Source organism: Trachinotus anak, unplaced genomic scaffold (genome assembly GCF_046630095.1).
Source record: "Trachinotus anak isolate AG129_WGS33_773 ecotype Australia unplaced genomic scaffold, CSIRO_AGI_Tana_v1 ptg000024l, whole genome shotgun sequence".
NCBI classification, from domain to species: domain Eukaryota; kingdom Metazoa; phylum Chordata; class Actinopteri; order Carangiformes; family Carangidae; genus Trachinotus; species Trachinotus anak.
Window position 1 is genome coordinate 8,723,402 of NW_027273875.1, and position 26,529 is coordinate 8,749,930.

Consider the following 26,529-nt stretch of genomic DNA (forward strand, 5'->3'; position numbering starts at 1 on the left):
ATTATCACGTGGTGGCGGTATTCCATTCTACGTCAGAGGGAGCCGGAGCGGCCCCTCCCTCTCAGAAAATGTGAATGAAAAGAAGGAGAAAAAAAAAAAAACAACTAACCGTCAACATTTAAACACGACACGGTCAACGGTTTTTTTTTATCCGTGCGTCCGGGTTGTTATTTATTCATGTGTGAGAGCAGTCGGATAAAAGTGGATGAGGTGTTTTAGCGGCGGAGCGGTGGGCGGTGAAAGCGGCTGATTGATGATTAGATTTACGGTGTGGATCACGGGGAGAGAGGATGACTCACTCCGTCTGATGTGATGTTCACCCCGCAACAGCAACCTCGGCAGTGCGGTGGCACGCCGGTAGTTCAGCATGACATGTCGGTGTGCTCCACCAATAAAAGCCAAACTTTATCAAACTGTTTGGATGACAAACATACATTTGCGTGTTGAAAACTTGAGTGTCCGTCGCTCGGTAGTTTAACGGATACCCGGCGTCGTGATCTACCGTAAATTTCGTGACGCCTGATTGCCATGGAAACAGAGCTTCTGCGCTGAGAGGGAACTGTCCACGTTAACTTCAGCATCAACCTCTCTAACGGGGTCGGATAAACCTGTTGGGTACCTCACTGTTTATTTCTTTTCTTGTGTTGCTGCTCTGGCTTCACTTTTCTTTTTTTATTTATCCACAACCCAGGTGAGTTTTTTTTTTTTATTATTGTATTTGCGCTACTGTTGTGTTATTGTGTGTCATTCTGGCAAAACGCAGATAACCTGACTGTTTTTCCCCCTCCAGTATATTAGACAGTCTCAGCCACAATATTAGCCAGTTCATTTACTTTGGCTAGCTGTCAACTTGTGAGCTGCAAATGAACCATAAAATACAGATTCTGGGCTCAATTCTGAAGTGATTGGTGATTTAGTTAGTTACTACATGGGCAGCATTTTGAGTTCAGAGGACAGCATACAATGGCTGTAGTGAAACACTGAAGAACTATTGCCTGTGCAAAATGTTGTTGGTCATGGGAGGTTTTTGTTTTTTTGTTTTTTTAAAAAAATGCCCATCAACATGTATGTCTCCAGATCACGACAATCTATAGGCTTAATAATACAGACTGCAATGTGCTATATCCCATTGACCAGCCTTACTGATTGAACATTTGGTGAATGTCACGACCCTAAACGCCACCTGAAGTGGTGCATTTTGTGTCGTTTTTTGCGCACAGGGAGAGAGTCCATGAGAGCCAACGAGAGATGCTTCATTCAGTGGTTGTATGACTCATATAGTCTTATCTATAAAGAAGCCAAGAGGCAGAGGAGCAGTCCTGCTGCAGGACCGAGCTGATGTAACCCGTGAGATTCACTAGGGGCTGCTGTGGGCCATGCTTCCCTGTGCCCAGAGTGACTGCCATTCACTGACTGCTTTTACACTAATGACCGCCAAACACTAACACAGGCTGAGGGAGCAGTGGGCTGCAGTGGGCTGTGACTGATGATCCAGTGCTGTTTACAGTTCCTCACATGGCCGGGTCAGTTGGAAAACAATACAAATAAAATCAGCAGAGCCACTGGCACATATCACATACTGTTTAAAGTATTTACACACAAGCATTTGTCACTCTCACTCTATTTTATTTAATTCATTTAAATGCAGTTACATTATCTCATATCATTATCAAACTACTGTATATTTAAAAAATGCTATAACAAAACAAGAGTAAAGAATCACCTTTGACTTTACACACTAAATAAGTGAAGGCAATAATTGATAATTATGATAATAATAATCTAAGGTTATATCTAAAGCACCATAGATCTGATGACCTAACAGTTGGTGCATCTTCATATTTGCTTTCAAGGTTTACAAAGCTTCACTGATTCACATATCTCTAGAAAAATATCTCTAATAAAAAAATACTTTTACGATGGAGTGGCAGGTAAAGAAATAGCAGTGCAACCAGCTGCAAAAAAAAGTAATAAAACTTGTGTAGCCTACACTTTAATGTACAAGCTAAAGCTCATCTCTGTAGTATTTTTGGTTGTGAGATTTTTTTGAAAACATTTTTTCTCAGCAGAAAAATCCAGTGGGAGCAAAATTTCTCCCTCTCCTTTTTAAAAATGTATATATATTTTAAGCATGATGGGCTAGTGTTGACTAAAGCATAAAGGTGAAAAAAAAGATAATTAAAAGGAAGTTCAGGGATGATGAGAGCATTCATCTTTCAAAACACCCTGAGGACCCTTAACTTGATCCCTCATCCCTTCTCTCGTATCTGAGAGTATGAGGATCCTTTAACGCCTACTAGCACACGTTAAAAATCGGACATTTTCCTCAGTAGTGAGTCAGTGTACGTTAATGATGACGCACTCTTTTCCCTCTTACAAATACAATGTTGTCGTGTTATATATATGTAGGAATAAACACATTGTCAGTCAACTCCATGCTGTTTATTAATAACATTATGGAGTCAAGTGTATGACCAGAGCATTATATGCTTAGTTTGGCATGACAGGCTTCAGTGCTCCTATTCCAGAGGAAGCCTGTTTACATGTACAGGTGCAGTATGAACAGATGTGTCCAGCTTGCCTCTTACAGATCTATCAACCAGGTTGTCTCTTTTAGCTGACAGCCAGTGAATGACACACAGGTGAGTCACCTATAACTAGCAGATGGGTGGATGATCTTGGAAGAATTTCAACATGGCGACTGCTGAATGTTTATCTAGTTTGACCAACTAATAAAATGGCGTGAGAAACAGTAATGACGTTTACAGTGCTACTGGAATGTATTGTCTCGCTCTCACCAAAGAAAGTCACTTCCAAACCTCACAAAGCCATCTGGGAGGAGCTGCAAAATAGGCACGTTTATCTCATTCACAGCTCATCCAGCCACAGCTTACAAATTTGTTTTCTGCGTTATATCAGTTGAAGAAAAATTCTGTTATTATGACAGCCATATTGCCATTTATTTGTAGAATATTCAGTTTAAGCTTCAGTGTAAGAAACAAAATTAGGAGCACATTTTTATTTGCACGTTGCAGATTAACTTGTTACTTGTTGAATTTTAATGTGCAAGTTCAGCATAGACCTCCTGTGCAATTCCTGCACCTTATGTCTGAGCACTGAAATGGCATTCATTTGACTTCACCATACGTTATGATGCTCTCACCACCTAGTGGCAGCACGCCAGACGAGTTAATCACTGAGACATTCTCAGTCCTCTGAGCTCACTTTGAGTATGTTGCTGCCCTTAATGCTTAATGCTGAATTTCCAGCTGATAAACAGTGTCACATAGTTTAGGGCATAGTGCAGTCAGAGAGAAACAAGAGTGAAAACGTATCTGATTAAAGCCTTTAGCACAGATATTCGGATTTGTTTGAATGCCCTTGTGCATTTGAGATATTCAGCAGCAGAGAAAAACAAAAGGGCAAATGCCAAGTCTTCAAAAGGCTAGACCTTCAAGTAAATAAATGAGTGAAAGATATACTCAAGGATAAGGATGTAAACAAGGTGCTGGGATGATACAGACAATGCGTAAAGAAAAAAAATGTGTTTTCTGTACACATTGCCATTTGTAAAGGGCATCTTAAACAGAGGAAGGCAAGGCTAGTGGTTTATGTTACTCTAACAGCAGACATTAGCCATAATGTGATACATATGTCAGACCTCTATTTCACAGGTAAGGATGATGGAGCTTCAAACAGAGAAGAGGTTCAACAACTTGACCCTCGAGCAAGTCCAAGCTCTGGACAAGGTCTTGACAGAGGTAATCCCCATTCATGGACGAGGAAATTTTCCCACGCTGCAGGTGAGAGCAAAAGACATCATTCGTGTGGTGAAGGATCGGCTGGTTGAAAGAGACATCCAGGTGAAAGATATACGACTTAATGGCGCGACTGCCAGCCATGTCCTGGTGAGGGATAATGGCCTGGGCTACAGCGACTTAGACATCATTTTCGGAGTGGAGCTGCCCAGACAGGAGGACTTTCAGGTGATTAAGGAGGTGGTGCTGGGCAGCCTACGAGACCTCCTCCCTTGTGGAGTTAACAGACGGAAGATTACTTGCCTGACAATGAAGGAAGCATATGTGCAAAAGATGGTGAAAGTTTTCAATGAGCATGACAGATGGAGCCTCATCTCACTGTCTAACAACAGAGCTAACACCGTGGGGCTCAGGTTTGTTAGTTCCCTTCGAAGACAGTTTGAGTTCAGTGTGGATTCCTTCCAGATAATATTAGATCGTATGCTAGAGTCCTACTGGGAGACCGACAGGAAACAGGGGGGAAAGTTGTCGTTGAATGCTGGGAATTTGGCTAAAAGAGACAATGAGGATGAAAACAAAGAACAAGCACAATCTAGCGTCCCTAAAGGCGTTGCAGAGGATATTGACAAAGACTCAGCAATGGTGACCAGCAGAGAAAGTCAGTGTCAGGATGAAGCAGTTTCTGTGCTTGAGAAAGAGCTTCCACATTCAAAGATTGAGCATGTTGACGGAGAGCATGAGGCACAGCAGGTGTTAGCACCTGAGAGCAGCAACTTACAGCAGGAGGAAGGGGAAGTGGATGGCATCGAGGATGTTCACTCTGAGGAGGACATTGTGTTTGAGCTATGTGAAGAAACCAGAGAAGAGAAAGAACAGTTTAACAGTGGTTATCCTTTAGTTTCATCGCCTAAAACTTTATTTACAGAGGTCAGGGATCCACTAATGACGCATGCATGTTTAAAGCTACAGAGTAATGAAGAGCTACAAGAGTCACAGGCTTCCCAGCCAGTGTCTATAACGCTTATGGAAAAGAGCGCTCCACAGGAAATAGTTCATTGTGAGGAAATTGCTCAGTTCAAAGTGGACTCTGTAATCTGCAAGACTGAAAATACCTCAGACCTACAAGATTCACATCAGGAATTCTCCTTTCCTCCTCCAGCTAAGAAAACCTGCAGCACATCACAGGACATTGTGCCAGACTATTGCCCCTCACCAAAATTACAAAGAAAAATGTCAAGGAAGATGATCAATAAGCCTGAAAAATGGTCTTTACTGACTGATTTGTCAGATCTTACAACACAGCTGTTTCCACCAATAGAAATACCCAAACCACTTCAGCCAAAGCCTCCTTTACTGGATAGTGCTCAAGTTCATTGCTCAAATGTACCAGGCTCCAAGTTGGAGAGCGCTGAGGGTACAGATTCTCTTACAGTTTCCACAAACAGTTCAGCCAGTACGCCTCAGGATGGGACTGGCACAAATGAAAGTGGAGAACAAACTGTAAGGCCAAAACAGTCAAAGAAGAAGCCCCCTGATTCAGAGACTCAGAGCCACACATGTGCAGCAAACGTAGCCACACAGCCTCAGGCTGATGAGCAAAAACCTGACCTGACAGACACTGTCCCAAACAGCTATGGGCCAAGCTCATGGGCCGGGGCAGCAGGGGAGCCAGCCATCACTGTTGAAGCAGAGTGCATGTACGGTGACTTTGAGCAGGCGATGCACCACCTTCGCCATCGCCTGATTGCCACCCACAACCCAGAGGAGATCCGAGGAGGGGGGCTGCTAAAATACAGCGACCTGCTGGTGAGGAACTTCAGGCCAGCCAGCGAGACAGAGATCAAGTCCTTGGAGCGATACATGTGCTCCCGCTTCTTCATCGACTTTCCCGATGTAAGCGAGCAGCAGCGGAAGATCGAGGCCTACCTGCAGTGCCATTTCATTGGCAATGAGGAGACAAGCAAGTACGACTACCTGATGACCCTGCGCCGCGTGATAGATGAGAGCACGGTGTGTTTGATGGGACATGAGAGGAGACAGACTCTCAATATGATTACAGTGTTGGCTCTGAGGGTGCTGGGTGAGCAGAACGCCATCCCTAACACGGCCAATGTTACCTGCTTCTATCAGCCAGCTCCGTACATGACGGAGCCGATTTACAGCAGCTACTTCATCACCCAGGCCCAGCCCCCACTTGTCTACCACCCCTACCCTCTACATGTCCACATGCAGACTGGCCTGGTGTAGCTACAGTGACATGCCCACAGGGAGGCATGTAGGCATTCAGCATGGTGCTCTGCAAGCAGAGGCACAAATGGAAGTTTTAACAACAACAGGCAACCACAGGTGAACTGTTGTTTAATGCTTTGAAATCCCTCCTGCTTATGACACGAAAGATCATGAAAGGTCAGGACTGAAAGGGGTCTTGAGGCAAAGCTTGTCACCCTTTCAAGATAAGGACTTTTGAAAAGGAAAGTAATGCTAGGAGCCCACTTTTTTCCGAGAGCTCAGAGAGAGAATTTCATTGAAGTAGAGGGACTTTGGTTACTGCTGTTTCAGCTTCGGCAGGTCTCTGCACTGGTTTCACTCCCCTGTTGAGGAGAATGTTGCAATGTGATAATTCTCTATAGTTACCAGATAAGCTTATATAAAACATAATTTCTGAAAAACCTGTTAGCAAGAAAATTCTTAGTTTGGTTAAAGTTTGAATAATGGTAAATTACTTATGTTTCTGAGGGGTTAAACCTCCACATGGGTGTTTTGTGAATTATCATTCTCTGTAGAGTAAAATTCAGCACATAGCTATACCTGTGTATTCACTGTATAGAATTAGGGCACCAGACAAACATGGGCAAAATTTGTCGTGATAGTTTCGTGATGTCATCAGTTCTGTATTTGTGAATGTAAACACCTCATTTCAAAGGTAGAAACAAGAGATCCCAGGTTCAGTTCGATCAGGGACTTTCCAAACACGTTTGGACTGGTGAAGAGGGCTGAACCTCGTGTTTCACTTTGTAAAAAAAAAAAAAAGCAAGGTCCCTCAGAACCTACTGAAAGTATTTCTCTGAACATGAAATATTCATGACAAAATAAGCAACAATAAGTGTTGAAGTCTGGAAAATCATTATTTATTGTTTACTAACTGGCAACGACAGCAAAAATCGCACCAACTCTTTGATACAGATTTTTCTAAATCCTGATTGGTTCACATAAATATGTGGCATCACCTCTTTCCAACAGCACACTGCCCACTTCAAACCAGTGAGAAAACCAAAAATAACTCTTTCATGTGACAAAAATATCTGTTAATGTAGGAACCCATCATTCAAGATAAAAAGCTGACTGAGAAAATCTGTTTTCAGGGCCTTTAATCTTTTCTTTGAACATGAACAAAATGATTACATAATGTAAAGAAAAGCTGAAAAATATCAGTGTAGAATGATAGAAAATCATCATCCTCATCAGAGGAACATCACACAGATTTGCCTTCTGATGGCATTATGGCAAGAGCCTTGACTGTCGAGTCATTCATTTTGAATAAAGTATGTTCACATGTTAATATGTTACACGGTGACAGTTGTTTGTTGTAGTGGATATAGTGAATGTCAGTCCTGTCGGGATTTTGCCTGCCATCGTGTGCAAAAACGTCACTGCACACTTAGGTTATTCGAGCAGTCTACAATGCAGCCAGCGGTTATTGCACTCTGTCCCTGTATGTTTGTTTATTGTGTATGCATAGCTATAGTACATATACTCAGTATTAAAAAAGACAATTTAAGCACAGGTTTGGATATGTGGGCTGTTCACGCTGAACCTGAGACTGAAGCACAATGTAAATGCACATAGCTGTTGTTGGGTAGATAAGGTGTTTCAGACATGCTTGTGAATCTCCAGTTAAATATTGAAGACTTCTAGAATACTGTGTGAAGTAGTGCCCTATGTAGCTTTAAAGTGATGTATCTATCTTGAGACTTTGGGTATGTTGTGTATCGTTAAGGAACTGTTTCACCAGAAGAGAATGTCAAATATTCCTGTTATGATATGTAGTTGCTCAGACTGTTGTGTTATTGTGATAATAAATATAACACAACTGCTTTTTGTCTGGAGTCTTCTCTTGCTGGTCTTAGTTAGTGTTATTTCAAGGCCAACCATTTGTATAATTTTCTTTCCACACATTTTTAATTCAATTATGGAGGATTATCACATCTCCAGTGTACCTTAGTTTTACTACATTGCATCTCCCGATCCAATGTTGGTTTCTTGGTGCCATGGCAACATTATTGGCATCTAATGTACAAATACCTTTTTACATGCACCTTTGCAGTGGTCAGAAATAAAGTTAAAGAATGTATCTCTTTATACACATCCATGACCTAAGATGATGAAGAATGCACTGTTTAAATTTTCTTGAGTGATTATATCTTTAGTCATTTACAAGAACGAGTCTTTTTTCTTCTTCAAATTTCATGCTAATATCTGCAAACACATCCTAAGCACACTTTTATTCAAGCCAATTTAGTATTTGGATTTGAGGACCTGCTGTTTTCAGCCAATAGAGTGCGGTTAAAATTGAATATTAAGATTTGAATTATGCTTTTAATTAATTAGCATTTACTTCTAAACAAAACAAACAAGTAAGAGTTAAAAGTCAGTTGTTGTTTAAAGCATTAGGTTAAGTTGAAACTGAAAAACTTCATTGTAAAACCTGCTGGCCCTCATCCCTACTGACACTGACACTTTAGAAGCACAATTATTCAGCTAACCAAATCTTTCCATATTTCCTGCCTAACCCAGAAAATGATCATCTGCACACTGCTATTCCCACCACTGTAAAAACTCTGCCTTTTTACTCACTCGATATTATCAGCACATTATTTGTCCTTAGACTTATCTTTGTCCCCTTAGCATCTTTTAAGGTGACCTCTTCCTCTTAATGCATTGACTCATTTTAATTCCCATGATCCTCCAGTGTCTCTGCAGTTCCTAGGTGTGGCTGAGCACGGTGCTTCAAAGCTCAACCTTGTTTGTTCCTCATCTGACTCACTCCCTGCTTCCAGTGCATTACAGCACTTGCAAATGGTATAATCAGGTTTACGACTGTCTATCACGACCGATAAACAGTCCCATTATTCTGAAACTCCTGAATCTTTGCCTTCGGGGCATGATGTTTATGACCAGTTGTAAATACTACAGATGACTCAGGCCCAGTGCTGGTGAAAAGCTCTTGAAGCTTGTGCTGGCCTGAATCATGGTCAGACATGGAAAATCTTAAAATTTAAACATTCATCAACAAATACTTTCAAAGAGAAATTTAATCTTTTATTAAAAAAACACATACAATCAAAACATTGTGTATAAAAGACAGTCACATAAGCTTATTCCACCTACAGTAGAATGTTACTGTTGTATTTGTCATCAACTACTCTGACGCTTCGAGGCAAAGACTAAGAGCCATCTACTATATGAAAATAAGATCCCAAAACGGGAATCATAGTCTTCTCACACTCAACCAGTATCATTTCAAGATGACAGTTAATGCTGCCACTTGGAGCACCCTGGGTGCTGATTTGTGTGTTTTATCCGAGCACCTAACACCACCCAAACTCTTCAGCTTCCCAAAAAGCTAACCTCTCTCACGTCAGTGACCACACAGAGGCAGAGTGGTGAGGCGGCGTGTTTGGATTGGAGCACCCACTGTTGAAATGAGAATTTGTGACTCAGCTTCTCTGATTTACCAACTAACGACTGCGAAAGCTTTAAAGTAAACATTATCGGTGCAACAAAACACGATGCATCCATCTTGATGTATTTCCACGAGGAGATTTCAGAAACATGAACTGATCAGTCAGTGATCATGATTATAAAACTAGGCAGAAAAACTAAACAGTGACTCTGACACCAACTAAACACCTGATTGTATAATACCATGGAAAAAGCCATTGTGTGTGCAGTTGATCCACACAAAGTTAGAAATACATCAGTCTACAGATGGTTGGAAACAAGGGAAGAAAAAAAAAATGGCACAACACACTCACAAAGGGCTGATCCGTGGTTGCTACCTGTGCTTCAGGCCTGAAAGAAAACAAGACTGAAAATTCCACTCAGATGAGGCCTTCAACATCACCATACACAGGTTAGAAGAGTTTCCAAGTTATAACCTGTTTTATTTGTTGGAAAAAAAAACCCCAAAAAAACTAAACTGAGTGTGCTGGCACAGTTCAAAACATTTTACACAGAAATCATGTCTCATTTCTCTTTCTCTAATAACTTTATTACTCAGCTGCCACATGGAGTAGATAAATGTGCAAATATTTCCTTTTCCTCATCGCTATTAATGTAAGAAATAGTTAAAGAAACCCAAGTATAATACAATGGAAAAATAAATATTTCTGTGGAAGTGAGTTGGCCAGGGACCCTTTTTGCTTTTGCACATGCTGGGTGGAGAAGGTGCTGTGGAAGCAATCATGAATGGATGCGGGTCATATCCAGCAGGGAGCATAACAGTACAAATACAAACAGGACGCAGTGGCTTTTTTACCCAAGAAAGAAAAGAAAAATCTCTTTTTTTAAAAAGCACCTACTAACTAAATAATTGAATCGAAGAGCCAAAAAACAGTCAAGATCAGTAAAAAGAAGCAGGGAAAACATTTAACATTCACAGGCCAAGGCCATCAAGTGGGATATTACTATGGTTCTATGTTCTACTGACCAAAGTCACTGATTCCCATGTATTGCTAGTCCCCAAATTACACTGATCTTGCCTCCAGCCACAGATGGAACAGAATCTGAATGATGTGAGCTCTGGAAACTAAGGCTTGTGGTTGTGAAGAAAGACCAAGTACCAAAATGTTGACATCAGTGACCTTGTGTGATACTATATGTCTCTCACTGTAGTCGAGAGTGAACTGGTGACCACTAGCATGAGAGATTTGCTGAATTACTTGAAAAAAAATAAAAAATAAAAAAACAGAAATAAAAATATGAGCACCATTTTTTGGCATCTCCGCGTCCTTCTTTGGTGACCAAGAGTAAAAAAAGTTGTGGGAGGTGATGAAGAGGAGTAGATATAGTGTTTTAGTACTGGACGTGAAATGCACAGGAGGAGGAGAAGAGCAGTGCCGTGTCTTAAAGGCTCCTCCAGCGAGCAGTAAGGCTGAGGTGAGTTAGTCCAGTTGGAGAGGGTCTGTGTTGAACAGTAGCTCTGTCCACCAGGGATGAAAACTCCTTGGCAACATGTCATGAGCACCAGCTATCAGTTTGAGAGTCATAAGCAGTCTCAGATAAAAGGAAATCATTTATATATATATCTATATATAGATATATATATATATATTTTATATATACACACACACACACTTGTACAAAAAGAAAAAAAATCCCTGAAGTATTACTCATGTATTGTATTGAGGTTTGAAAAAGTGAGACGTGTCAGTGACTCCAGCCCATGAGGTGGCTGACCCGGGCTTTCTCAGTCATTCGGCGTACCCGTCCTGAGCGGGACATGCCCAGGTTGAGGGGGTCATCCTTCGACCCATGGCCATCATCCTCTGAGTCGTCCCTGTACAGAACTGTCCTGCGGCCCTGGTTGCGTGTGTTGACCCGCCGAGACTTGCACTGGTTGCCTCTCGGACTGCTGGCTGCTGCTGCTGCTGCTGCTGCGGCCGCCACTGCAGCCCTACTCTGCACTTTATTGGAGTTGTCCTCATCCTCGTCATCATCATCATCCTCCTCCTCCTCGGGTTCCTCCTCCTCCTCCTCCTCCTCAGGCTCCTCCTCCTCCTCCTCAGGCTCCTCCTCATCCTCCTCCTCCTCTTCTCCCTCCTCCTCTTCCTGTTTTACATCCACCTGTTTCTGCTGCTCCTCCTCCTCTTCCTCCTCCTCATCTTCCTCCTCCTCCTCCTCCTCCTCATCCTCCTCATCCTCCTCATCCTCCTCCTCTTCTACCGGCAGCTGCAGTCGTGCTCTTTTAGGTCTCTGTGCCATGTCCTCTCCTCCTTTGTGTCTCCTTTTCCCTGAGGCCGCCACCTTACCTTTAGCTGACAGGCGTACTGACAGGCAGGGGGCTTTGCTGTAGTCATGATCTCCCCCTTCCACATACTTCTCCCCCTCAGAGTCAGAGCTGTTCTCGCTGTCTGACGATGATGAGGAAGATGATGACGATGAGGTGGAGGATGACTCTGACGAGGAGCTGTTGGATATGGATGCCTCCTCGTCATTGTCAGACTGCAGCGCCTCTCGCCCGGGGCGCTGTCTGGAGCCGTTGCTCAGATGCAGATTACGCTGGTGCCCTGATGCAACACAAGAGGACGGTGACTCATTTCTGCATCATCACTGTTAACGTCACATTTAAATCAAACATGCTCATACACCTCGGTTAGAATGCCTTGCTTGTTATACCTGACTTCTTCACCGGAGTCGCTTGGCTGCGGGTCACCCGATGCGGCCCATGGTTTCTGCTCTCGCTGCTTGTCCCTGAACTTGGGGAAGAAGGCTGGATGTCCTCTTCATTTGCTACACTGCTGCTTTGTTGAGCTAAAGCACAAACACGGTGCTAATTAACAATCAGAACTGTAATAACATTCAAGTAATCAACACAGAGATTATAATTCATTCAGGGGGACATGATAAATGTCTGCACCAAATTTCATGGCAATCAATTAAATAGCCACTCAGATATTTCAGTTTGGACCGAAGCGGTGAACAGACTGCCCGACCACTGCTTGCATGACTGAAAATTTAAGTTGTGTTCAGGCTAGAAGAACTTTGCTGAATCAGACTTGTGTCAGGCTGCGTTTCAGAGGAAATGCTGTCTGTTACTCACATTTTGATACCAAAGACTTGTATGACTTTTAGAACGTTATGAGATTACTGTTTTCCTTGGGTAATGACTAAATGAAGGCCATTACAGTTTTGGAAGAGTGATGATTTTTACTTCAGGATTCTGCATGACAAAAGGACCTACACAACACAGCGAGGCACGATAGTGCAGTCTTACCCTGATATGGTCTCTGAGAGCGATTCTTTGTTGAGGTCTGGGATTTTTTGGGCTTTGACACCTTCCCTGACTTGTGCTTCCCTTTAGGGCTGAACATAAGGAAACAGACAAGAGACGCAACATTTCAAAACAATTATCTACATCATATGATAATTTGAGGCTTTGAAATACCCTGTTAGACCAGGACTACAACTTATTTCTTAGCAGAAAGCACAAAGAGAAGGGAAAAGAAATACAAGAAACCTTCTCTTTATATATTTCTAAAGAGTTGAGTTAAATGCAGCCCATTCGAGAAATTTTCAGGCATTGCAGCCACCCTGTGTAGACTGGAATGAAAAAGATAATTTGATAAGGTTAAGTGTTGAGTGACAGCTTTGTGAATGAGACTCAGTACCTTGGGGATGGACTAACAGGTGGGGAACTGCCTCCGTTGTGCAATCTGTTCCTGTAACTGAGCCTCTGACGAGCCCGTCGTTCATTCTGAAGGGCAGACTTGTAGTCGGAGATGATGGAGATGATGTGTTTCTCAAAGAAAGCTGACAAGCTGAGGGTCATGCTATAGATCTAGACGTAAAACAAGAAAGTTGTGATAAAACTACTAGACTACTATTTTCCCAGACATTACGCAGCTATGTTAGAGTATTTTTTTCATCAAGCAGATGCTACTTCACCTGTGATTTCTTGTTAGGTGTGTATGCTTTAGAGTTGCTGAAAATGAGGCGGACATCTTTGGCAAACTCCACCGGGTTTTCGTAATTCCCTGCAACCAGCGTCTCTGACACTGTACCCAGATCCATTGGAGTGTCAATGATGTCCCGATAGTCCTGAACAAAAATTCAGGCACACAGATGATTCATTTTAATTTGACTATTTCTTTTAACTCTATTTCAAACCATATGAAGTATTTTCTGGCATCAGTGGACATATAAATACAAGTGATGGATTGTTTTACCGGATACTCAAAGAGATCCACAGGCTGCCTGAACGGTTCTGAATCTGAGGAGACTGTCATTCGACGCAGCAGCTCTCGACATTGACCTCTCCACGCTCTCACATCAAAAACCACACCACGCTTGTTAGAGTTCGGGTTGGTTCCCTGGCAGAGAGGAAACAATATTAACTAAGACTGGAGGTACTGGTGATAATTTTAAGTATGTGACACTCTGAGGTAGATTGTTGTGATACACTGGACTTGTCTTCTTCTTACCCGATGTCCTGTAGATGTCCCTGGAGTGTCAGAGTCGACGTCCAACTCAGCCTGCATAGGAACAAACACAAGACCTAGTAATTATTTACAGCCAAAACAATAATTTAAAGAAAATGCAAGCACCATAATGTAAAAATATTATATATGAAAAAAAATTATAAAATATATAAAAAAATATATTTGTATACTCTCTCACCTCAGCTTCTCCTCCACTGCTGCTCTCACATCTCAGTTTGTGATATAGCTCCAAGATGTCCGTGCAGCTCTGGTCCCTAAAGGAGACGGAGGGTCAAGAAATCAGACGTGTAGAGTATTTGTCACCGTTATTCTAACAGGGTTACATCCAGTGTGTGGGGATCAATGAGGCAGCTATAACACAAGTAGCACCACATTAACTCAGTGGAGTCTTACCCGATGTAGTGCAGGAGAACGTCAGTCACCACCTTGGCAGCTGCTACAATGGGGCTCTGGGGTTCGTTGAAAGTGCGGCCGTTGTGTTCAATGTAACGCACCTCCCACATTAATGCAGAGATCCGCCTGCAGCAGAGAAAAACATCAGCACGTGAAACTCAAATGTCAGCACTTGAGCATCAAGACCGTCAATACATGGTGAAGAGAAAAATGTGTCTGAGTGAGGTTATGCGTTCAGCTCCACCTGTAGAAGCGGTTCTCCAGTCGTTTGCGGATGGTGCTGAGGTCAGTGGGGTAAGCCACCACAGTGCAGTACAGAGGGTAGTCCCGCAGATTGACAGGTGATGCAAATGCCTTGGCTACATCTGCAGGCAAACGGAGATAAGATCAAACATGGCAGAGATGAGCAACCGTAACAGTTCTCAACCTTTTGGTGACCTACCCAGTGTAAGAAGCTGCTCGATGCCATGGATGACTCTCTCACAGTCTTCATCCCGTGTGTGAGCCCCCCATTCTCCTTCCTGAGGCGTGTAGAGCAGAGCCTTTAGCTCCTCCTCTGCCACCTCAACCCCATCACCAACCTGCTCTGGCAGTGCAGCTGATGGAGTCAGAAAATGAAGCAGCATTTAGTTTATTGCTCTACACATACAGAAAAAATATAAATATATAATATAAAAATACTTTTATATGTAGCTAGTGGGTTATATTTTCATAAGAAAACCAGCTATTCGTTCAATTTCAAGCATTAGACCATCCTCACTGGAATGAAATGAGAGAACAAATCTGCACTGACCATGTACATATGTCAGCACCTGTAAGAAGTTATAACTTTTGTGGGATTGACAGCCTGATACAATTTAAAATAAAAATGGCCTACTTGGCTATGTCACAAAGGGAAACAAAGCCACTTGAAAAGGAGCAAGTGGCTTCAAAACCTTCCAAATGTTAAATGTTCATGAAGGTGAAAGTGACTGTCATTATAAACAGGTCTCCAAGTACTAAAAATTTGTCCTTTGTCCAGAAAGCATATGGTCATTCAGGGGAAGGAAACTGAGCAATTGCTGCAGTGTGGGTTGTTTTTATGTATGATTTAATACTATTTTTGTTGGAGTAGAGCAGATTTTAAGGAATACATTTTTTCTAACTTATTTTTGTATTTGCTTTAACAGATAATTGATTGCTCTGACACAGTTTACTATGATGTTTAGCAACATTTTTTTAAGAATATGTTTTTAATATTTTTCAGCTTTATTTGATAGGGACAGTGAGGGCAGACAGGAAATGTGGGGAAAGGACAGGACTGGCATGCAGCACCGGCCAGGAGTCGAACTGGGGACTCACTGCTCAGGGCATTTATGCCCATGTGGTATGCGGCCTTACCACGTGGCCGTCGGGTCACCCCATTTTGCAACATTTTTAATGTATGCTTGTATTGTTTACTTGAAATTTCAACTCAGCATAATGTCTTTTTGTTTGAAAAACATCTTCTCTCCTTAGCCTCATGGTGATTTCTAATGAGATTGTTCAAGTGAAAAGTGTAGTGTTTTTTTGTTTTTTTTGTGGTATACAGCCCTGGTTCTAGATTCACAACCATTTCATTTTTGAAAGACTGGGTTTTTTAACTGACTTTAATTTTATTTGAAATAAATTTAATGAGAGGAAATGCATCAAAACTAGGTTTTACTGTACATATCGTCTAATTTGTAATTAATGGGGATATTATACTGCATGTATATTCATCTGCAGATTGAATGGTACACAAATAAGTTTAAAACTTTGTACAGTCTTATGACTTTTTGCACATTTTGTCTGTAATCTAACAAAGCATCACATTAAAGAAGTGACACAGATTTATTACCAGGTGGAGTTCTCATATTAATACTACTGACCTTCCTCTGGAATAGGCTCCATGTCCCAGGGACTCATCTTCTCCCGCTCACCATTATCCCACCTGATGAAAGGGGAAAAAAAAGAAAAAACATCGGTTATTCAACCACACTGTGTGCGAGATTACAATCGCTTATCTGATTTAACTTAAATGAAAAGTGACATCAGGTCAGCAAAGAAGAAAATGATATTACCAGAAAGCACTGTTGATACGTTATGCTGGAGGGGAGTACTCCTCCAGCAGCCACAAGCACTGCAGACACACAGACTTACTTTACTGCATAGCACTGAAACAGGCTATCTGGATACTCTGGCTGCAGAGGCTCCTGGTCTTCCACAGTGCCGAACCACCAGGCGTCGTCAATGATGCTGCGGAACCTCATGCCTGTAGACAGGAAAGTGGGGGAAGGGATCAAACATAAGTGAATGACAGCAGACTCTCCACAACAATAAAGACGAGTGCAAACACTTCACTTAGGAGAGAGCTGGGGATTGACAGACCTGGTTGCCAGTTGTGCTCTTTAGCCTCGTTGTAAAACTGCTGTAGTACCAGAAAATCTATGACATCAGGCATGTCATGATACCTTGGGGGTGTGGGAATGAAAAAGTCGTGAAATACATGCAGTAAAAGATTTTAGCATTTTTTAAAATCTTGTATATACTGAATATAAATGCTCACTTTAAAGAGAAAGACTCATTGGTCATCTTCCCTGAGACTGGGTCCAAGAAAGCCAGTTTTAGGCAGCAGAGGGTGGGAGGTCCCACTTCATACTTGATTCCAACTACTTTTACAGATTCCTGGTCCTGAAGGGGCAGAAGAAAATCCAAAAAACTGTAAGTCTCAGGCTCAATGAACATGAGCTTCTCGAAAAGAAAAATGAAGACGTGTTAGGACTACGACTGCGCACAGAGGTAGACCCTTTACATGTTTAACAGAACTTGTATTTCTAGTTCATTTGACACAAAGTGGCAATCTGTAACGCTAATGCTGAATTCGGATTCAAGATTCTTGCAATCCCTGCACTCCACAAATTGTTTTTATTCAGCAGCCATGACTTATAGGACATTGTGGTGAAGAGACTTTGTGGAGGGAGGGACTTTTTTCGTACATGGCAAACTGCAGTGGAAAGCGAGCCTGACTGTCAGATTGCCAGTTTGTCTAACAGAACTGCCTGTACTCAACACTGGCTTTTGAATAAGACTGTGCCTCACCCTGAGGTTGAGCCTGTTCCACGGCTGTTTCTGAGGGTTGATGCTATAGGCCTTGGCCCTGCGAACAGCCCGGACATAGGCCTGATGCCCCTGTTTGAAGTAGATGAGCTGTAGAAGGACAGGAGAATTGTGATTAAAATGTATATAATGTAATGCATTTTTCTGTTTGGTGTTATATAGAGTAACACTCTATACCTCATCTCCCATCTGTGGAACAAAAGGAGAACGGTGTGGAATGGTCTCCATGATCCATGATGGCGGCAGCCACTCTTCCGCATCGAGTCCAGCCAGAGAGGATGTGGGTTTCTGAGTGTGGACAGTTTGTTAGAACGCAACGCTTTAGTACAGAAATCCTCCTGTGCTGTGTGCTCAGGCTACAGTGAGACAGCATTTAAAACCTCGAGCACAAGCATTGATTTCCACAAAGACAGTGAGTACAGGTCATGTGAGCTCACCTGTTTGGTCTCCTTGGGCTTCTTCTTCTTCTTCTCATTTTCCTTCTTCTTGGCCTCCTTTGCCTTGTCATCACCTTCTTCCTCCTCAGAGCTGCTGTAACCTGGGGGCTGTACGGGCCTCCTGGTCGGTCGCTTCGGAGGCTGGAGGTTGATCCCAGCATCGGCTGTCCAATCAGAATATTCACTGGAAGAGTCACTATGAATGAAAGAGGGGTGTTATTAGGTGGGTGACTGTAACTACATCTTGAAAACACTGCTTGGTTAAAGATATTTACCTGGAGCTGCTTTCACTTTGCCACTGAGCTTCATCAGAGGCATCACTTTGCTCCACCTGTTCTGCTGCCTGTCAACACAAAGACAGAAAACACCTCTGTTAATATGGATTACAGCTCACAGATACTGCTTGTGTCAGGCTTCAAAATATCATATTAAATGTATGTGAAAATTAAAGTAACAGTAACTTTGGATTCATACTTCTGACAGACTGGTTTTAAAAATGTTCTAGATGTTACACATGTTCAAGACAATTCTGTGTTTCATGTTTGGACGTGTACAAAGAGTATAAAGACAGAACATACATCTCCATCACTGTCAGAGTCTATTTGGCTGTCAGAGTTACGTCGGGTGCTGGGATTTCGACTCCTGCTCCTAGGACGGCGGACTTGAGCTGAGCGGGTCTGATAGGCGTGGCGCTGCTGCTTTTTCTTGGTCGGCCGTAGGGAGCGAAGGCGCGAAGTTAGTGGATCGCTCTACAAAGTGTAGGAGGAGGGTGGGAAATGACGAGAGCAAGAATGAATAGGCATAGAGAGTATTTTTGATTGAGGAAAGCAACTGTCAAAGTGAAGAATAGCGTACTTTGGGTGCGCAGGTTGCCGGTTTCTTTCTCCTCTCTGCATTGTATAGAGAACATTCCATGTCGCCTTTGGCTTGTCTGCACTCCTCCAAAACTCTAATAAAAAAATATTCATTTCCATCATCAAATGTACACAACTACTAAAAACAAACAAACAAACATATACACACACACACACACACATATACATATATATATATATATATATATATATATATATATATATATATATATATATATATATATATATATATATACACACACACACATACATACATACACACTCACACTCACACTCACACAAAAAGAGTCATTTCTTTAAAAATCTAATCTGTATCGTAATAAAATTCCCTCCATCCGCTTCACCTGAATACCCCCTGTGGCACTTCATTGACCACCACCCTGCGGCTCCAGGCGAGCAGGTCCCTCTCAGTAGCCACTTGACTACGCAGGGTGTTATGCTGCATCTGCCAGACCCCATCCACCTGCCCACTTCTGCGTGGTTCAACAGTCGGAGAGGAGGCCACCTCTTCTGCTGCAGCACCAGCTAAGGATGAGAAGAAATCTGCTGGTTATGACGATATGTTACTTGTCATTTTTGACAATAGAAGTTAATAACATTTAAAAAATATAGTATCCACCCATTGCTAAAGCTCATAGTTTTACAGTAAATCTCAGAATTTTACAGGCATAAATTAAGGCGCACTGACACATACCCTCTGCCTCTTCAGCCGGCTGCTCTGTATCCTGGCGCTCATCCTGCTGGTTCTGTAATTGTCTGATGAGATTGTCCAATAGGCTTTCTCCGTTTTCTGCCGTTTGCTGGCCAAGTACCTGCTCAACCAACTCTCCATCACCTAAACCACACAAAGGCAGATGCTGGGTCAAACTGTCTGTCATATTTCCAAAATTAAAACTGTGCAAAGCATTCCAAACAATAGACATAATAATAATAATAATAATAATAATAATAAATAAGGGAGCGGGTTTTACTGTTAGCCATGTATCCTAGCTGAGGTATTAGCTGATCCTCCTTGCAGTTCTCTCTTCCCGGCACCAGGCGCTGGTAGTGGGGAGGGTGAGGATTCCCATCAACATCCACCAGGAAGGGTGGAGGCATGAGGTGAGGGGCCTGCTGTGTCTGCTCATCCAGGACGAAATTATTAGAGTCCCGAATAAGAGGTCGGTAGTCCGTGTGAAAGAACATCTGGTCCGGAATCTAGAGTGGATCAAGAGAACATTTGTGAGGGGAATGAGGTAAAGGTTACACCAAAGTAAGTTGACCACAAACACACCATGAATTATGAAGCATATTTTAAGTATGCGGCAACAAACAGCTTTGTGCAGTTACCTTCTCATATGGTCTGCTGCAGCCGAAGCCAAAGATGAGCAAATGGCCGTGTGAGTCAGTGCAGGCAAAATGCTGCCCATCAGCTGAGAACTTGCAGTCAAAAATAGCACCATGGCCTTGTCCTTCAATCTGGAAACAAACATTTTAACATGAACTCTGTGACAGTGAAAAGGAACACTACAGCTGGGTGATTTTTGTTGTTGATCAATTACCATGTTAAAGAAGTTGCGGATCTTGGCTCCTTTGGACAGGTCCCAGATGTAAATGTTGCCATCATGGCCCGCAGACAGCATGATGCGGGAGTCAAATGGATGAGCCTCCATCACAAACACCTCATCATCATGACCCTTGAATAGAAAGAGCACAAACATCAAGTGCAATCAGGTGCGATCAGCAGGCGTTTTATTATTATCATTTTTTTTTCATCCTGAAGGAGCTGCACTGTAGAAATGTCCACATCAGCCACTCACAGATAAAACATGCAGCAGCTGTCCAGAGGTTGTGCTCCACACTTTGAGCAGGCAGTTTGACACTGCTGTGATGACTGTGCTATCTGCACGGTCCCAGGCCACCATGGTCACCACCAGCTTGGTTTTATCATCCCCATTAGCAGCGGCACTCCTGGAGCAAAACATCCCAATAGACATTATACACTGAGTAATTTAGAGAGACAGAAATGGGATCATGAAACTCTGTAACACTCTTTACTCTCTTACCCAGGAAGCCTGGCAGCCATGTCTAAAGTGATGCTCTTCCACTCCTGTTGCTGGTAATGCCAGATTCTGGCTGTGCCATCACGACTGCCACTCACAAACCTTAAGCTGGACACACACATATATAGATACACATTTAACTGTCAGAGGCTCCAAAACCACACAACAAAAACAGACTATTCACATCTCACACACACACTCACCTGTCACTGTTATTGCTAAACTGGACGACTACAACTTTATCCTAAAAACAGAAGGAGGAGATATATATTCAAATTACATAGAACTTGTTTTCATTGAATTTTAAAAAACAGAGTGATGCTGAGTGACGGAGTTTTGTTTCTTACAGTGTGAGCATCCATCTCAGAGACCTTCATGGGAGTTTCAGCACCAAGGTAATAGACCCTGATCATGTGATCAGTGCCTCCAGTAGCCATGAACATACCACCTATTAACAGTGAAAACATAATGAAACTGAAGTAACAAGAACACTTTCAGTCTACAAGAACATTCATGTATCTATAACCTGCTGTTCTGTCAACATTTATATGTACAGTATATGTTCATTATATCTGCCCAGTGAACTGTATCACACTGTTAAACACTTCCCGTTTTCTAGAGAGTTTTTTCTAAAAGTTACAATGTTCCCAATTCATCGGTCAGCAATTGTTCTGTTCCTCAAATGGCATTCACACAATGAGAGTCTCTGTTCATTTGCTGTGGTAAGTTAATATTTATGGATAGAACTACTGTTGGTACCATATCACTTTACAAAAAGTCCAGAGACTTACCACAACTGAAGGAGGAAGTGGAGACCTGTACCCCTGGACGTGATCGCTCGACAAACTTGACTGGTTGATCACTGAAGAAAGAGGAGAAACGTAAACTCTGTAGTTATATATAAAATATCGAACTAAAAAGCTACAAAAGAACACACACTTACTTGAATTTCATGCTGAGTGAGTGCCACCTCCAGAAACACACCATGCCGTCTGCACCTGTGGAGGCCAGGTACCGTGTTGTCCCTTTGACAGCAGGACAAAACTAAAGGGAGAGAAAGTCACTGCTGGTTAGTCACAGGCATGGACTGACAAGAATTTAACATAAAATAAGGTTAAATGCCTTTAGACTTAAAAGTGATATTATGTTGCTTCCAAAAACTTTGGATTTGAACTTCACTTGTTTTAAGAAAGCCTGAAAATAATTCTAATCCTGGATATAAATGCTACACTCTGATTTGTTTCAACTATTCCTTTAAAGTGCATTATTATCACCTGTATGGACGTGATGGAGGCAGCATGGGCCTGCAAAATAGTGATGGGTGCACAGGTACGTAGGCACCACACTCTGATGACTTTGTCGCAGCTGGCCGAAGCAATGAGAGTATTCTCGTGATTGACGGCCATGTCACAGATCTCTGCTGAGTGGCCGCGGAGTGTAGCCAGGAGCCTGCCGTCATCTGTGGCCCAGATTTTCACCAGGCAGTCATCTGAACCCTAAAAAGCATCAGACATTGGCAACAAATAAGTGAGATAGTTTCACTGGGAGGTCCATCTGACAGAGCTTCATCCTAGGATATGGAAGCATTTATTTACTTACTTAAACCCTCATACAAAAAAATGCCTCAATTGATTTTCTTCATAGTTGGCATAGATGTGACTTGAAATATTGAGACACAACTAGTCAGATACATTAGACAAAGATGGGTTTCAATAATCACTGCTCACCGTAAATATCCGCCGACCAGTGCGGTCAAATGCTACACAGTAGACTGAGGAAAGGTGGCCAAGGATGCGTTTGTGTATCTTCATGTGTTGGTAAGAGGAAGACGGCAGGGCCTGGCCAAAACGAGCTGTGCCTGTGGCCTGGCGTGCCCCCATGATGGACACTTGATATAAAGACACACAGGAATAATTGGCATAGACAGACTGCTTTAATGTAATTGGTGTATGGACTTTGGGTTTTCTTAATGGGCATAAATTTTTTTTTAAAAGTTTCACACACCAACACTGGGAGCATCTCCATTGCTGACTGGAGGTTCTGGTGGACGCCCTCGGTGGAGTGCAGCAATAGTTGAGCCACTGCATACTTTGTGACTACAACCTAAGTTTCACAGGAAGTGTGTTAGTAATGACTGACAGAACAACATTTAAAAATTACAAGAGTATCAGTATAAGCACCGCATAGAGAGAGAAAAGAACTGATGGATGGGAGGAAAATGCTTACTTTTGGTGGTACGAAGCAAGGACTGTCTTCCTAGCCCCAGAAGTGTTTGGACTCCAGGAACGCTAGGTGGGATCTCCTTCTCTATTAGCGGCCCTATCCGCTGACAAACACGGAGCAGATAGTCTGCAGGAATGTGCTGGTTCAAAATCACCTACAGGAGTCACAGACAGCTATTACAAAGTAATACAGCATTTAATAACAGACAGTATATACTGGACTTCTGATACAGATACCAATATATATTCCAGAGATTTAAAAACCTGACAATGATATAGCTATTGAAAGTCATTTTTATGAACAGATACAACATAAACAAACATATATTAGCTAATCTTGTCCCATATGTTGACTCAACTAATTTGTCCATCTAGGTCTTTTCCCTTCTTTTTCCCTTAAACTATGTGACTAAATATTTTTTTTTAAGCTTCTTGTTTATACTTGCCCATAATTATATTTTGTAGCATGGTTTTGTGATGCAGTGAGTTGAAAAACAATCCAGGGAGAGGGGGAAGGACCGGGAAAGAAAGAGGAAAGGCAGAGATGCTCTCAGCCAATCAAAAGAGTCTCTTACTGTTCGCTCGAATCTATAGCTGTGATTTGATTGGCTCCAACAGAAGACTGACAGCTCCCAGGAAGTAGTTCAGCCTATCACTACCTCTCCTCGTCTCTTTTCCGCCTGCTAGCCCACACAATAGCGAAGCCTCCATATAGTTATTTATCAACAGGCCTGTACTAATAGAAATGTTTAAATGTCTTCCAATTAACGTAAACACACTACCACCACGTCTTTTCTGCATGGTTAACTGAGTTAAAAATATCGACAGTTCCAAAAAGGCAACTGTCGATTAAAATATGAGTTATACGCCTGATTTGATTAAAAAGTTAATTATGACAATTCGCACTCACCCAGTCTTGAAAGGTCCGTTTGTATTTCTGCCCGTCCCAACTCCATCGCTGAGGGACCAACTAAAGTTAAAAGACAAGCTATTAGGCACCAAACTACCACTTTTGTCCCGGCTCAGTAACACGCTCCTTTATCTAACGCCACCCAAATAACAAAAAAAAATTACCCAAAAAAAGCGGCCGGATAGGAAGCAGTACGGAAACCAGACATGAGAATAAAGACAGAAAGGTGCAGCTGAACCTACCTCATACTCCTCCAGCTCCTCAATCAGAATCTAACAACACAGAGAGACACAGTTAGCGTTAGCTGCTAGCACCAGCTGATTATTCAGACGGCATATAACCGGTGTGAATTAATTTTTCGCTGATTGAAGAGTGTTACCTGTGCTGCTTTTTTACAAGGCCCAGACTGCAGAAATCTGGCAATGAGGTAATACAGTTCTGAAAAGAAAGAGACGCGTATTAGCTCGGTATTAAGTACTGTTACTATTGAGCCGAGCTAACGTTAGCTAGCTTCGGGATGCGCTCGGTTACTTAGCTCGCTAGCTGACACACAACTGCAAACTGTGGAAATGCAAAATGTTTTGTCACGATTCAAGGGTAGTCTCCGCACTCACCAGCTTCGGTCTGTGAACACTGTTCTCTTGCCATCACTTGATAAGACAGGCGACATTAAGACAAACTGATGTTTTAGCTTGCGCGTTAGCCGCCGGCTAGCTAACACTAGCTAGGTGTGTGTTGCTAAAACAGGCTAGTGAATGGCCTCCTCCTTTCTCAAGTTGTTTCCAGACCACCTGGTGCTTTGTGTTAGCGCCCCCCAGTGAAGCAGTGTAATACTGAGCGGGCTGTTCTCTGTCGAAAATTATTAAATACTATATATATATTTACATATTAAACTATACCGCTAACAATTAGATGTAATTTTCTGCATTTGACGGTCAGATAAAGAATTGCATTTCACTGTTTTTGTTTACTGGGAATTCAAGAGCTGAAAAGCTAAAATAAATTTCCATATTTATCAGCAAAATGTTATTTGTTTTGAAGGTGGCCAGTGTTATCTTGTGGATGAAAAAAACATACATATAAACATACATGCCATGCATATCACCACCATGAAATTGTTGGACACACTGACAGATCATGAAAAACTGGTCTATCAACTCATTGTCTAACAAAAAAAAAAACCAACAAAAAAACTAACTAAGAAACCGCATTCCTGTTTGATACTAGAGCAGTATTTGGAGGCTGTCGCGCTCTGGATAGCATCTGGGTTTAATTTTAGAAGAGGCCTCCTTGACCTTCCTGGTAACAAAGAAAAGGTGCAGGTTATATTGTAAAGTGGTAAATCATACATTTCCAAGCTTAGCAGCAGGAACCAGATCATCCTTGCAAAATTTTCAGTGGTTTTATTTATAAGAACGTTACAGAAAACTCACAATGAACATATTTATAGTCTTTGCCCTTCAGTTATACTGGATGGGTATTTATTGAAATCTATTTATAAGATGTAGAAAGAACACTGTCATGCTTGCACTGTTGAAATACAGTCCGCACATATTAGCCATACTGGTATATGTAAATTGAACATTCCTTACAGTAATAATATATAACTCATAGTAAAAAATCACATATGTCTATGTACCACTTCAGAATGTCTCAGTGTGATACTGCACTGAAGTTAAAGCCTGCATACTGCAAAACCCATCAATTCCTTGAAAATCACAACCTGACAGAACAAGTATAAACAATTGAATAAGCTCCTTTTTCACTGTTTTTTCACAGACATTAACTTGCTTAAACAGAAACAGTCATGGAAATCTTGAGAACATGTCTCGACTAACAACTAAGGTGATGTCACTTGGAAAACTGCAAATAAATGTGCTATGATTCATGTTTTTTTTGTACTTATCTGATGCTGACAAAAAAAAAACAAAAAAAAAAAAAACAAAGACAGACCTTTTCTAATTTCATTGTATTTTAACATATTTTAAACTTATACCACTGTGGTCCAAATGGGAAGTTTGTGGATGACTTAACATCCAACTCAGCCTGGTATTACAACTGTAAGGAAGATTGTTATTGGTTTAGCGAGTCATGGTTTCACATGCATTTCAAGGTTCACCCGCTCTCTTCAATGGACATAAAAAGGAAATTCTCTTCAATAGCACACACAGTAGTTGATTAATTCTGCTTGAAAGCATAGGCAGTATATGTTCACTTGGACACGGAATGAACTGACTGTGTGTGTGTGTGTGTGTGTGATTATGATAAAGCTTGACATATCATGAAATTGGAGCTGTCATGTTCTGTTTGAAGAAAATAAATTGAGAGATATTGAGCACAAATAATTTAAAATCATATTTCATAAACTTCTTCATAGTCAACTCCAAAGAAGTTTTTCAATACTTATTTCCTTGTGTAGGAATAGTGTCTCTTCAGAAACTCAAAGGCAGGTTGTGGAGAGCAGTTACCTGACTCAATGGTATGTTGGGCTCTCACATCACAGTTGTTTTATTGGCTGAAGGCCACAGACGTGCTGGTAGCCTCAGTAGAAACTG

The 26,529-nt window shown here is 41.9% G+C and overlaps 2 protein-coding genes across 4 annotated transcripts; one reads left to right on the forward strand and one right to left on the reverse strand.

The window, feature by feature from the left end:
• The first annotated feature begins 11 nt into the window (after positions 1–11).
• LOC139607974 (uncharacterized) lies at positions 12–7,856 on the forward strand. 3 transcript variants are annotated; one of them, XM_071461366.1, is made up of 2 exons: positions 12–691; positions 1,221–7,856. In XM_071461366.1, exon 2 carries the CDS (start codon positions 3,681–3,683, stop codon positions 6,003–6,005), a length of 2,325 nt encoding a protein of 774 aa, XP_071317467.1. In that variant the 5' UTR covers positions 12–691; positions 1,221–3,680; the 3' UTR covers positions 6,006–7,856. The 3 variants fall into 3 exon arrangements, with proteins under 3 accessions (XP_071317467.1, XP_071317469.1, XP_071317468.1); XM_071461368.1 differs by having other exon boundaries at positions 3,660–7,856; XM_071461367.1 differs by having other exon boundaries at positions 3,675–7,856.
• Positions 7,857–9,064: 1,208 nt separating this feature from the next.
• Positions 9,065–25,298, reverse strand: brwd3 (bromodomain and WD repeat domain containing 3). Its single transcript, XM_071461358.1, has 40 exons — positions 24,589–25,298; positions 24,354–24,412; positions 24,217–24,246; positions 23,975–24,034; positions 23,069–23,219; positions 22,847–22,945; positions 22,570–22,730; positions 22,117–22,338; positions 21,786–21,886; positions 21,634–21,704; positions 21,190–21,290; positions 21,046–21,086; positions 20,846–20,950; positions 20,600–20,750; positions 20,342–20,476; positions 20,130–20,258; positions 19,772–19,997; positions 19,495–19,635; positions 19,145–19,325; positions 18,781–18,874; positions 18,504–18,674; positions 18,201–18,268; positions 17,926–18,121; positions 17,666–17,776; positions 17,471–17,578; positions 16,938–17,062; positions 16,760–16,842; positions 16,532–16,643; positions 16,261–16,322; positions 14,814–14,969; positions 14,616–14,736; positions 14,372–14,497; positions 14,157–14,232; positions 13,961–14,011; positions 13,706–13,849; positions 13,425–13,577; positions 13,148–13,317; positions 12,754–12,842; positions 12,156–12,290; positions 9,065–12,046 (listed from the first exon to the last, which is right to left on the reverse strand). Exons 1-40 carry the CDS (start codon positions 24,620–24,622, stop codon positions 11,187–11,189), a joined length of 5,409 nt encoding a protein of 1,802 aa, XP_071317459.1. The 5' UTR covers positions 24,623–25,298; the 3' UTR covers positions 9,065–11,186.
• Between the last annotated feature and the right edge of the window lie 1,231 nt (positions 25,299–26,529).

Excerpts from the sequence above, each read along its gene's own strand:
- LOC139607974 (XM_071461366.1), top strand. The coding sequence starts at position 3,681 with ATGATGGAGCTTCAAACAGAGAAGAGGTTCAACAACTTGACCCTCGAG.
- brwd3 (XM_071461358.1), bottom strand. The coding sequence starts at position 24,622 with ATGGCAAGAGAACAGTGTTCACAGACCGAAGCTG. Across the intron at positions 17,579-17,665 it reads TTCCACAGATGGGAGATGAG|CTCATCTACTTCAAACAGGG; the intron begins GTATAGAGTGTT and ends GTCCTTCTACAG. Across the intron at positions 12,291-12,753 it reads CTCTCAGAGACCATATCAGG|CTCAACAAAGCAGCAGTGTA; the intron begins GTAAGACTGCAC and ends TTTGTGCTTTAG.